This window comes from Pogona vitticeps, chromosome 4, assembly GCF_051106095.1.
Source record: "Pogona vitticeps strain Pit_001003342236 chromosome 4, PviZW2.1, whole genome shotgun sequence".
NCBI lineage: Eukaryota > Metazoa > Chordata > Lepidosauria > Squamata > Agamidae > Pogona > Pogona vitticeps.
Window position 1 is genome coordinate 29,590,590 of NC_135786.1, and position 14,065 is coordinate 29,604,654.

At 38.6% G+C, this 14,065-nt stretch overlaps 1 protein-coding gene across 38 annotated transcripts in view; it reads left to right on the forward strand.

The window, feature by feature from the left end:
• Positions 1-14,065, forward strand: part of PTPRT (protein tyrosine phosphatase receptor type T) — a 716,634-nt gene that overhangs the window by 190,577 nt on the left and 511,992 nt on the right. For all 38 annotated transcript variants that reach the window (XM_078393145.1, XM_078393157.1, XM_078393154.1 and 35 more), the window contains one exon: positions 7,396-7,521. In XM_078393145.1, coding sequence (XP_078249271.1) covers positions 7,396-7,521 — 126 coding nt within the window. Of the gene's footprint in view, positions 1-7,395; positions 7,522-14,065 lie in introns of those variants that run through there.

The window sequence follows — 14,065 nt, forward strand, 5'->3', positions numbered from 1 at the left end:
TTGCATTCCGCTACAATCCTCTTCTAGATATTTGCCTGACTAGGTTCAAAGAGGCGGTTATAAACATTGTTGTTATGATCACTGAATCTAAATGGACAGGGAAGGAGAAATAGTTTTGTATTACTAATCGATCAAGGTGAGCATCTTATTCAGATGCTTGGGAACAGATCTGATGTGAGCATCGCCATGATAATTGAATGTAATTCCATCCTGAGAGGCATTGTGCCCTTGAAATGCCAGTTTCCTGTAGACATGCAACCGAGAAAAATAATATCTTTATTCTTTGCTCATGGGCTTCCCAGCTACATCCTGCTGGTCACTGTTGGAAACAGGATGCTGGAATAGGTTAATCTTTAGTCTAAGTGAATAGAATTCTTCATCTTTTTCCCCTACTCCATAAATGTTATAATTCTCCAGCTCCAAACGTTACTCGGCTCCTCCACTTATTTGTAAGAAACATCTCCCCTCTGTTCCTTTCCCTAAAAAATAACATTGCAGCTGCTCATATTATGAATGGTCTCATAAGGATATTTGAAAGGTCTAAATGCTTCAGTTAGTTAATGGAGTATGCGTGCGAACTTTATTTAAATCACAACACGCAAGTGTTGACATTTTTTTAGTGGTGTACCTATTTGCATTGTTTTGAGTTAGTGAAAATGCTTGTCCCAGGTTTTAAGAGTGACTTGTTGAGGGAGATGTGGGGAGCTTTTACAGAGGGAGGGATATGGAAGACTTCCTGAGGATGTGGTACCCATTTGTGTGGTTGACTCTAGAACAAATATTTGCTCCAGACCCTAGCACTGTGTCCCAATCTTGGGAGTGGTCTTAACCAACTAGAGTGGTTTTAACCAACTAGATAGGCGGGATATAAATTAAACAAACAAACAAACAAACAAACAAATAAATAAATAAAATACTCAATTTGTTACATTTGTTTATTTTCTAGACATCTTTTCCATGAGAATAGGATTATTCAACATGTTAGCAATGCAATTGCATCTAGAGTATATTTTCTTCCAAAATTTACTAAATTAATACCATCTAATTCTACTTTTCTGTTTGCATTTTTCCTTGCCCAATTTGTCTGTTTGCATATCTGCCTTATTTCACAATAATAATTTGTGTAGTCACTGTTATTAATTTCAATTAAAAAAATAACAACAAATCCCAGACTTCTGATTACCAGAGTCTAACTCCAGTTGTTAATCCCAACAGGAGTTGACTCATTTAGTCAATAGGAGCTTGTCAAATCAACACTTACACCACTTTCATTGATTTAGTAGGTCTACTCTAGTTGAGATTATCTGTTGGATTTGGCCTACATCTTTAAGGTGTGGAGTTTTTCTAGGACACATGTTTAGTTTTAGGTTCTCTCTTAAAATGTCTGAGATTCTAAAGAAGAAAAAAGAAAAAAACACACAATTCTTCATGACTATGGAGAAAATATATTCTCCATCATTATTAATTACTTCTAAGATCCATTAATCCTCTGTATGTATCCAAAATTCAGATACCAATGACACATCTGATTAGCCTCAATTTAAAACTGGAAGTACTTTCACATTCTTGGAGCTTTCTGCTTCATAAAGTAATCATATCCTTTATGTGTGAAGCTTTCACTCCCTGTTTATTTGGTTTACATCATGACATTGACAAGCAATTAATTTTTGGCCTGTTGTAGAAATGTTTAATTATAACGTTAAAAGGATTTATACTCCAGGGAACTCAGCAGGAGAAGTTAACCTAAAAAGAAATATGGAAGGTGGGATTTGTGTGCAATGCCTGCTTGGAATCAGCTGTCCAATAGTACTTTGAATAGTACATTAGCAGATTGCAAGAAGATTGGGCAATAAATTTGTGTCTCTGTATGTGCAAAGGAGACAGTCAATATTCTATATGAGACAATATGGGCTGTTTTTTCTGCTATACCATAATGAACTCTTTGTCCTCCTAACGCTTCCAACCCTAGTAACTGGAAATCTCAGTATTGTCTTCTCTGGTCTTAAAGACATCCATCATTCATTCTTTCAAGTAATCTTGATGCCCCAACATCAAGCAGAATGGTTCATCATTTTTCATGCATACATGAGGGAGGCGGCTGTGGATTTCCTGAATACCTCCAAATTCAAAACGTCTGGCAGAGCCCCTGTCTATGTCCTGGGGTTCAGTTTCACCAGTATTTTGCTTATTTTCTACTACTGGCCTCCTCCATCACTCAATAAGTCTTGTGGGATTTTTCCAAAATGCTGAGGTCATTTTTCCCCCTGGAAAAATTCTAAGCTGTACAAGATGATTATTATCTCCCCACACTGCATCTTTCCTGTAAAGGATTTATCTGGAAAGGGCCACAGAAACAGTAATCTACACAGGATCATTATAATTCCTATGCAGAATGGTGTCCTTCCTATGCAAGATTCCCCTAAGAAAGGCAGAAAATACCAATCATATGTCTTGCATAGGATCTACCTGCAAAGAGGCTAAGAAATATGAAGCTGAACAGGACTGTTACAGCCCAGGATCCACGAAAAAGGGCATTAAGCTGACCGGAACCTTGAAGTCTTCTGCACAGAACAGTGGGGGAAAAGAGGAAAAACAAAACAAAACAGGATCCCATTTTCATGGGGTGTATGAAATCTCAATGATGCAGAGAGAGACTTGAATTGAGGTGGGTGGATCTCATCACAGAGAGAATTAGAAAATTACAGAGAATGGGAAATTTTGTGAGTATTCACATCCTTACAAGATGACCTCTGTGAAGAAGAGTAAGTGGATACAATGATTTCATTGTGAGTTTTAATTTCAACATCAGAAGAAACTATGACCTCAAGGTGGCCATTACTGAACAGAAAAAAAAATGAAGATAGATCATATGAAACAACTAATCAAGAATTCATTGAGATGTCTCCTGTAGCATGCAGTAAGTCAGTAGACCTTTCTTTATCACAGTATGTGTTAATCAGTTTACCTGTCGAAGGACTATATTAGCCTTTGTTAATGCCAACTGCTTTAATACTTATTAATGACCATTGTTAGAAAAATCATTCCTAGTTATACTTTTTATATTATAGTTTCTTCTGGCTGCACTGATTATCATCCCATGCTTACTCGACCATGTGTGCTGTAATCTGTCAAGTGAGCTGTTATTTCATGTACCTGATGCAAAAGACTATAATCTACAAAAAAAGCATAGTTGATAATAAAATTTATTACTGACCTATGGCTAAGCAAGGGTCCCTTCCCTACACCTGTTACCATAATGAAACACAGAGACACAGTTCTGGAAGAAAAAAGGGCACAGCTTTATTAGTTAAAGCAGCAGGTGCTGGCTTAGCATTCAGGATAGATCCAGGGTATCAAGAGACCCTCCTTCCTTTTGATACTGCCCACCCATCAGCAGGGTGACATGGGGTGACAGACCATGAAGCCCATGTGGGTGTACCCCACTCTATGCCTCCCTGCCATCTGGGGACAGTGGCAAGCCCATGGCCCTAGAGTTAGGCAAAACCACACAACCCCCCAGCTCCCATTATGGGGTTCCCTTAATTTCTGGGAGCTGCAGGACTGACCTTCAGCCCATTAGCACTGCCTGGATGCACCGCAATGCTCCAAACTACCACAAGAACTGGGCCCTGCAGCCAGACAGATGCAGCTGCAAGCAAGTGGCTATGGATTTTCTAAATTTTTTAACCACAGATCATGGCCTGAGTCTGAGAGGTGAACTCCATCAGTACAAAAAAGGTGCCTCTGTTTGCCTACCAGATCCAGCTACCGTCCCAGGCAGCCACCACGTGACCCACCACATCATTCACCATCTGCCTTGGTATGTCCACTTTGTGTGGGTATTGTGTGCCCCACCACACAAACCTCTCAAGGAGGTTGGACCAGAAAATGCCAATGGTTGGGTGAGAGAAGTGCATAAATTCTAAGTCAGACTTAATGGAATATGTGAGTTCCAACCCCTTCATGGTTGGCAGGTCATTCTCCCCCAGTTGTATCAAGATCCCATTAGGGAGTCCACTGGAGCAGATTTGGCACCCTATTCAGGACAGAAGTTGGTTCTAATGCCTTACTTAATGTCCCATCCATCTGAGGTTGACCAGTCTGCCCAGGCTCAAGTCAGATCCCCAGCTGATTTCCTTTGCATATTTTGCACCCCAGTGAATGATATTGTGGCCGATTATCTAGATCTCCTACTGGCCATCTGGAATAGAGACTGAGAGACAGAAGAACATCGGTAGTTAGCCAGGGTTGTGTGAACATATGTCACGTAAGCAGCCACATGCCAACTCCCAATTTCCCTGATCCTGTCTGGGAATATATTGAGGACAATTTGCTAGGTGGAAATCCTGCCTGGACCAGTGGAGCCTGAAGGAGCCCTGCAAATTAGGTTAGTGGTGTGTGGTTCTCATGGATCAAGAAGGGACCATCCCCTAGTGGGTGACTGGCTAAGATAGTTCAAACTGGGCAAGGGCTTCCCTCCACTTGGAATTTTAAGTAGATAGTGGAGCCCCTGCCCCACTGGTTGGTTTTAGAGGACCAGCTCATCCCCTTCAAGTTAGACATCCTGCCAACATAGGGACCAACCTCAGTGACCCCTTTTGGATCCTGGAACGAATTAATGTTGTAATGCGATGCACCACTGTAATGTGTAATGAGCCTTAAAGGTCCTTATAACCCCCTTGGTCTAGAGGCTGAACACTAGAGATGTGTTTGGGGGTACGTAAACCACTATGAGACCTTTAGTGTTGAACTCATGCAGTTCTGGGTGGCCAGGAGCAGTTTTTGTTGCATATCTATTCATTGAAAAAAATCTCTGTGTAACCAAAACCATGCTGTGCAAGGAAGAAGTGTATTTGACTTGGCAGGATTTTCCTTCCTTTGGTTGTAGTGTAGTACTGTTTTGGATATATAGTTTGCTGTATGAATCTCCCTATAATCTCCTCTACAAGAAAGTGTAGCTGTTTCATAGTGGTGGAACATATAGTTTAGGTCCTTGAAAAAGATTCAGGTGGCATGGGGGAACTGCTACCAGTTAGCCTAGGAAAGCAAAACTTAACCTAGTGGGTAAACAGCTTGACTTGCGTTCCTAAATTTCTTGCCAAAGAGTAGCAAAACAGTTTTTTTAAAAAAATGAAATATGAAATAACTTGGTGATTTCATTCAAGAAGCAACCCTGTGTAATTATCTTGACATTTTGTTTCGATTACAGCCCCAAACAATGAGTGTTCTCAAGTGTTTCTATGAAAAGTGCATAATTTTCTATATGCGTTCAAACTAGCCTTGGCCAATTTTCATAAAGAGATTTCTGGATTATCTCCTCTTTTCTGAAAGCAAAGGCAGGAAATTGTTCTATTCCTTTACTGAAGAGAAAGGAAAACAGTGCTGGAGATTTAACAATTTGAACAAGCTGAAGGCAAATGTGCGTGCTTTTGTTTCCTTGGAATGATTTAAAATGCAGCAGATGGTGAATGCTAAACAGAGAGACCTTGAGGAGTGCTTTTATTGATGCTCTGTTGTTGTCCAGTAACAATGCAGAGCCACTCCAAGTTACTTACACTGCATATCACCTACATAGAGAGTGTGTCTAAGAGGTCAAATAATGTATCTCTTCAGCCCGGTTCTTGACATCCTTCACAGTGCCGCTTGGTTGTGGAGTAATTCAGTTGTGTTTTCAACAACAGTGATTTGCTTGAAGCAACTCCTGAAGTCCGCAGAATGACAAGAGCACCATCTTGATAGCTTTGTGAAATGAGGAAGCAAATTGTATTATAATTACCATGACAGATATTTATATTCTAGTTTTCAAGAGGTGTATTTAAAAAAAAATGATTGGGGCAGCTTAAAGAGGATATTGGTTAATGTATCTCTTCAGCCCGGTTCTTGGCATCCTTCACAGTGCTGCTTATGATTTTTGCATATCCGCAATAGATAGCCTTAAATAAGAAAGCTGAGTTCTGGTATTCCCTAAGGTGATCTACAGATATAATTGCTTATGTATCTGCACCATTATGTAGCAATTGTATCTCCTAGGGTAAGTGAGCATCTGTTTCCACTACGCTATTCTATGATCTGACTGGTGAAAACATCTGCATAGAATGTGTTGGATGAACTCCTCTTATACTAGGTATACTGTGTGTGTGGTTTGGAAGAAATTGTGATTTTTCTACAAGAACATATTACGAAACAAATTACCTTGCAAACTGGTTAATTAAAAACTCTTATATTTATAGTACCATATCTGAGGGCTCATTTATCCCAAGGAGTGTGAGAATGATCTGGAATAATGACTTAGTATAGGACAGTTTATGGTGTATTGAATTTAGTCTCTCTGTGCTACTTAGATCAGTGAATCTCAATCTTTGGCCTACTAGATATTTTGGACTTCGATTATCAGAAGTCTGAGCCACATGGTGTTGAGTACTGAGGAAGTACAGTGTGGCCAGAGGCTGTATCTTACTTAGTACCAGTTGCTGGACAATCATGGAGATAGCTATTGTTTTCAGGCTTGCTTTTAAATATCCTGAGCACATCTGGTTGTTCACTATGAGAAATACAATGATGGACTTTAGTTTGATCTGGCAGGGCTGTTCCTAAGTTCATTTGTGATGAAAAATTCTGAACAGTTAATATTGGATATAAATAATTAGTGGATGTTTTTCATTAAATTCTCACTGGCCTATTTTAACATATAAGGATGGAGAATTTCCATGCCAGTAGAGATTTTGTTTTGTTTCCTTTTGATACAAAGCCAAAAACCGCATCATTTTACAGCCTTTTCCTGTTCTCTCAGTTGGAAAAATGATAATAATAAAGTTCTAGCACATCATTTTCAAATGTTACTAAATATACACTACATATGGGCATTGTAAACAAAATTTGGAAATACACCTAAAATGAGAGCATTTTGTAAAAAAATTTTTGCACTTTCAAATGGAAACTGATGTGGCAAGAGAACATCAAACTTTAATATGCTACTTATCAAAAGACAAACTTTTATCTTTCCTCTCTACATGATCTTTTATGAACATTAGGTTTTACTGTATAATGCCTGGGGACAGTTAATGAAGATACGAGTGCAAATCCTCGGATTAATGCTTGCCATATGACAGTGCTATTTGGACTGTGAAGATTTAATGCTGTTACAAAGAAAAGTGACCTAAGAAACAATTGCTTATTAAAATATAGGAGGCAAGCCATATGTTTCAAGTTATATTTAAGATCCAGAAATTTTTGCTAGATGCCCTCAAGGCAATGACAAGGACTTAATGTGCCAGGAATTCATTTTAATTTTTTGCCTTGCAGGGTTTTTATAAAAAGCCACTGATTTAAATGGAGTAACATAATGAGACAGAAGTAATTAAGACAGAAGTATTCATTCATCTCTTTTCTCCTTAGGCGGTTGTTCCTTTGATGAACACTACAGTAACTGTGGTTATAGCGTGGCACTGGGGACCAATGGATTTACCTGGGAGCAGATTAATACCTGGGAGAAGCCAACAATGGATCCAGCTGTTCCTACTGGTGAGTAAGAAGTGTGTTGGACAGGGAGGCTTTTAAACAAAACTATTCATCTCACAGTGAGAATTTCCAGAGTTATGTTTGTATTAGCTTGTGATGACATGACTAATATAATTCCATTTTTCATGTGGTTTTACAGAGTAATATAGACATTGAGACATTACTGTTGGGAGAAGAATCGCATTGCATGCCGCACCAAGAGTGTTCAGCTTTAGATATCACTCAGTAATATTTATTGAAAGCGTGTTAGGTTTTTTAATCCCATCCTTTCTTTTGTTATGGAAGGAGGAAGCAATGTCTAAGGCACAGGCCAAGTTTGAAAGTACATTTAGCACATATTTAAATAAATGCACCTTCAAGTGATGAAGGGATTCTTTTTGTCATAGCACACCATTACATTTGTCATGCTTTCTTTCATGCTTGGAGATAAACAGGAGTGTATTTCTGAGGAAATCGTGGGGTGAGCAGAAATAATTCATACTTGTCTTAATGTCTGATTTGGCCCCCTTTTGATGACCAACATTTGTGTTCAATATCTGTGCCTAAATTTTGGAACTCTTTCTGAGAAATGTATTTAGTCCCTCGTTGCTGTTGTTCCATTATTGAGGAAGGGATTTTTTTAAATTTCTTTCCATGGTTAATATAAACTGCCCACATGCTAAAGGAGAAAGGAAGGGTATAAACTGATTGTGAAAACCAAAACAAAGCAAACTGAAAACTCCCAAATTCACTTTTCAACCAATGAGGTCACTATAAAACTCTCTTCAAATATCAGCGTGACAAGAAAATTGTGCTACAACTAATGACTCTTTATATCAGTAAAGTCTTAACTTATCTGGCATAGTAAAATTCTTAAATAATAATAATAATAATAATAATAATAATAATAATAATAATAATAATAATAATAATAATAATAATAATAATAATAATAATAATAATAATAGTGTGCTGTCAAGGCACTTTCTGACTTATGTTTACCATTTTCTAGGTTTTCTAGTTGAGAGTACTCGGAAGTAGTTTACCATTCCCTTGTCCTAGGGGTGCTCTGGGACTGTGCAGCTTGCACAAAGCCGCACAGGCTGGCTCTTCTCCCAGGAGGTACAGTGAGGAATCAAACTCCCCACATCTGTGCCTTAACCGCTGAGCTATCCAGCCAGCTACTTAAATTAAGGGACCTTATGATTATATACATTAGTTGATAGGAAAGATTATCAGTTTCTGTGCTGCCATATCAAATTTTGCAGCTCAATAAGAAATGAACAACGCTCCAAAAAGTTCTCTTCTTGGGCTACCAATCACAGAACCAGCATCCATGCAGCTGGAAGATCCTGGGAGATGCCATATTCAAAATGTCTACACTATCTTCTTAATTTGAGCAATTTTCAAATAAGACACATACCAGCTGCATTATGCCAGCATGTGTAGGCAACAGGATTCTGGTCAGTTTAATTTTTCATGTATGGTACACTAGAAGAGAGGAGTACAGGTTTCAGGCTTACATTCTTCATTTTTCTTCCTCTTCTTTCAGATGACTAAGTCCACACTCAGTTTGATGAATGGTTTAGGTATCTGGCTGCAGAGCCAGAGTTTGATGCCTCCTTGACAGGGGTTGGACCCAATGGTCCATAGGGTTCCTTCCAGATCTGCAGTTCTAAGACTAATATCATTTTATTAAAAAGAAACTTTCTTTGTATCAGAAGAAGCACAGTTTGAAAGCTCCTGCATATATCTGAATATTGCAGCACATGAGGGGGCTCTTCCCACCCATAATCTGGATTGGCAACAGTCCAATTCCATGTTTTCCACTCTACGCACAACAAGAGTCAGCATTTTTTGAAGTGAGGTACAACTTTTTCACTTGAGTGGAATTTCCAAGGTTTATGGATTAAAATTCTGACTGCTCTCAGACGCATGCCTAGTTGCATCTTTTGTCTTGGAGACGTGCCAAAGCTAGGACTGGTTTTGGGAAACAGGATGTTAACATCCAAAGAGGGATGAGAGTCAAGTGCAGATTTTCTTTTTAATCTCTTTATCTGTAAATGTTGTGAAAGAACAACTTGTTGAAAACTTTAGAAAAATAACTGAACAAAGATACTCTTTAGGTTGATTCTGGAGAGAGAGAGAAGGAGGTGGAAAGGCAGACATATATATATATATGCTGACACATAAGCAAGGAAGTCATGTAATATTGCTCTGGGCGTTACTGTTATGATGTTGCACCTTGTGGTGGTGCTGATTGTTGACATCTCACATGCAAACCCATTTGGGCTGATGGCTATGGCAGTTTTGCCAGGTCGTGTTGAGAGACATGCAGGATGATACATTTACACTAGCTGTTTCCTATCTGTCAGCTTATGTGTTCTGTCTCATAACTGGGCATAGCTAGTACGTTGTATTATTCTGTCTTCTGATAGTATGAGGCAGAGTATGTAGATTGATGGTGCCATGAAAAACTGTAATAACCTCTTTTAAAGCTCTGACAATTGAACATTCTGGTATTGGAGCCTCCAATGGTTCCAAGAGAGCAATTTCTCAACCCCTCCACCACCACCACGTAGTCCTTTTTTATTTTACAACAAAAATCCTTCCCATCCCAGTCAGTGCTTGGCCTCAAAGGTGGTCTGAATACTTTCCAGATTCATTCTCCAGAATCTCCAGTTAAGGCAGGAAATTCCTGCCTGAAATCCTGGGCAGCTGCTGCCAGTCATTGTCATCAATACAGTGGTGCCTCACTTAGCGATCGCTCCGTTGAGCGATGAAATTGCTTTGCGATGGACTTTTGGCCATCGCTGGAGCGATCACTTAGTGATGTCCCCTATGGCTAAAATTCACTTTGCGATGATCGCAGGGAAGCGATCATGGCAAAGCGAACTTTTTTAAACAGCTGATTGGCGGTTCCAAAATGGCCACCGCAAAATCAAAATGGCCACTGCTGTTTTGCCTCGCTTTAGAGGCACCCAAAATGGCTGCCGCTGTGGAGGAATTTCGCTTTAAGGTAAGTTTTTAGCCCATAGGAACATATTAAACGCGTTTTAATATGTTCCTATGGGCTTTTGAATATCGCTTAGCGATTAAATCACTTAGCGATGTTTTTTCCAGAATGGATTAACATCGCTAAGTGAGGCACCAGTGTACTAGATTAGATAGGCAATGGACATGACTCAGTATAAGGCAGATTCCTATGTTCCTAATAGGTAACAATTATTATCTTTTTTTCCTACCTCCCACCGCCCAGGCAACATATACTGTTATGGAACTGTTTGTTGTCAACTAATTTTCCTAGTAGTTTATAATGCAAAGAATCTTCACATATCAAATTAACCATAGATTTTTGCCTTTATTTCTGGAAGAAGTTTATTCTGCAAAATGATTTTGCTTTGAGGGAATAATGCACCATAGTTCCCTTTAGGGAGTAGCACTGGTGGTTTCAGAGAGCAGGAGAACATGGCACCCTGATTCTGTTTATATGGTAGTTTATCATTTTTCGTTAGTTTACAGTTTTAGACTAACTAAAAACAGAACACAATGATTTTTCACTTTTAGTTTAGTGCCATCTAGAAGATGTAACTCAAACCTCCTTTAATTGCACAACTACTCACACAGTCATCTGAATACCACTTGACCTCTTAGAGACTTTCAGGGCCACTCATGGTAATATCTTCTTGGACTAGGTCTGTGATGTTGGACTAGGGGATACTATATTGCAGTGGTTCAATTAATAACTTACCCTATTCACGTATAGATTCCCTACTTTGGGTAACCCAGGTGTTCTTAGATTGCAATTCCCAGAAGCCTTTACTACCAGCTGGTGGCGCTGTGGGCTAAACCACAGAAGCCTGTGCTGCAGGGTCAGAAGACCAGCAGTCATAAGATCAAATCCATGTGACAGAGTGACCTCCCGTCTCTTTGTCCCAGCTCCTCGCCAACCTAGCAGTTTGAAAGCATGTAAAAATGCAAGTAGATAAATAGGTACCACCTTGGTGGGAAGGTAAAATGGTGTTCCCTAGTCATGCTGGCCATGTGGCAACGGAAACTGTCTTCAGACAAGCGCTGGCTCTACGGCTTGAAAACGGGATGAGCACTGCCCCCTAGAGTTGGACACGACTGGACTAAAAATGTCAAGGGGAACCTTTACCTTTACCTTAAGCTGGCCAAGGGTTCTGGTAGTTGCAGTGCAGTGAGTTACCAAAGTTAGGAACCACTGTTAACATAACCATTTATCTCTCCTTTAATTTTAGAGATTATAATACATGTATATATCTACTGTATTTTTACCCTGTGTTCTCCTGAAAGGACATAAGGCAGCTTAAAGTATTAAAAACAAATAGTATATTAAGCATTAAAAACAGTAAATTATTGCATTATATAAACAAAGAATTAAACATATATAATATTATAATTAGTAGGCACTGAAAGGATTCCCAGTATAGGATAGTGGGCAGATTGATGGACTAGGCCTCTAGAGAACAGGGTTCAAATCCCCACTTGGCCATGGAAACTCACTGGAAGAGCTAAATTGGTAAAAACTCCTTAAATAGCTGACTGACCTTGAAAGCCCTACTAGAGTTGCTGTAAGTCAGTTCAGACCTGTCAGCGCAGAATACACAGACACACAGAGACAAAAAATGGTTCTAAAAACACCCACTCTGACCATAAGATTTAGGACCTCCCTCAATATGACCTTGTCTAATGAGTTGAAATCAGTGGGAGATAGGACTTTTTCAATTCTGTAGTACTATTTGTAGAATGCCCTCCAGAGAGAGATGCTTGAGACCTTTGTGCTTCCAACACTACAGTATATTAAACCTTGTTTTAGTCCCTGAATATTTTAAGAACCATTTCAATGCTTTTATGAAAGCTTCTGCACTTTCCCCCATTTTGGGTAGTAGCTTGACTGTGGCTTTGTTATATTGTATAATTTTTTTACACCTCTGCTGCTGATGGCATCTCATTCCACTTTTATTATGATTTCATATTCTATATTTTTAATATACATGTAAGTAGGAATGGGTTAGAATTGCATTTAAAAAAATAAACAAATATGTGTGGCATCTTAAAGATTTATACATTTTATTTGTCATGAAGTTCCATGGACTTTTGCCCTCTTCCCCAGTCTTTAAGATGCTAAAACACACTGTTTTTGCTGGAACAGACTAACACTTCTGTCTAACTAGAAATTTCATTTAATTTCATTGTTAATATAGAAATTAGCAAAATGTGCACATTCCTCCATCTTCAAGATTGAAGAACGTTTGAGATTTTTGATAAGTGCATGTAGTTTCCAAAATGGAAACATGTGACTGCTGGATGTTTAATTATTAAATCTGAATCTGAATTAATTTATTTTCACTTATATCAGTGATGAATGCCTCACTGCCAAAAAGACTACTAATCTTTAAAGAATATATATGCCAAACCTATCCATGCCCCCGCAAGCCAAGAAAAGAGTCCTAGTCTTTAAAGAAAGGCTTATTCTGTGCCAAGCCAATAAAACGGAGCCCCTCATACTGCAAATAGCTGCACCATTGATTTTGGCTGGTGCAAACTGGAATAGAATTCTATTTGAATTTCTTTTTGTCAACGTTCACAGATTTAATTATGTCTGGGTTAGAAAGAACTAGGCATATAAAGAATTCAAGTGCTGGAGAAACTTTAACTGAAACGTTTTCCCATCACTACCAGAGAAGTGTTCAGAAATGTTTATTTGAATAGTTCAAAATACAGTGGGTTAAAGAAGGAAAGAACAAGTTTCTTTCAAGTTTTCTTTATGCAACAGAAGCAAATAAATAATGCAGGAAGTCATCAGAACTTTTGTAAGAAGTAGTTCTATAATGTTACTGTAGGAAGCCCATGATACTGCCTTTAAAGACAGCCTTCTCTCTTTCAATTGGGGTAACTCCTTGATCTCGGACCATCTTCTTGTTGCAGCTTTTTTTGATTGATAAACCTCTTGAGTATGAGCAAGTAGAAAATATTGGTGTCAAGGAACTTCACTTTAATTGCCTCTAATTGTCAATAGAAACATGGATCTGTTTGTGTGACATCAAATATTACTTATGTTTCTTCTAAACAAGCATCAAGTGCTGTTTCAATGTTTTTCCAAGTGTGGGAGTCACTTACCTCTTAGTAATATCTTCATAATTCATCCACTTGGGTGGAGGAGACTTGCCTAGGTGTCACTTTTAAAATAAATTTTCTTTTATAAGAGGCCGCCACACTTCTAAGAGAAGGTCTAAAGAGCACATAACATCTCAGTATTAACTGTGATTCTGAGAAGTCTTAAATAAAAACTTCAGAGGAATAATGTATTGCCTTGACAAGACAGTATACATTAATAATTATGCTAACAGATGATATTGAAAACAAATGAGTTTTAATGTCTCAATTTGATTTCTTCAGCATCTTTGTGCATAGAGAAATAATATGTGGAAGAACAGTCTAGGCTGACTTAAAGTCAGTAAGGTAAAGGTAAAGGTTCCCCTTGACATTTAGTCCAGTCGCATCCGACTCTAGGGGGTGGTGCTCATCCCCATTTCTAAGCCAT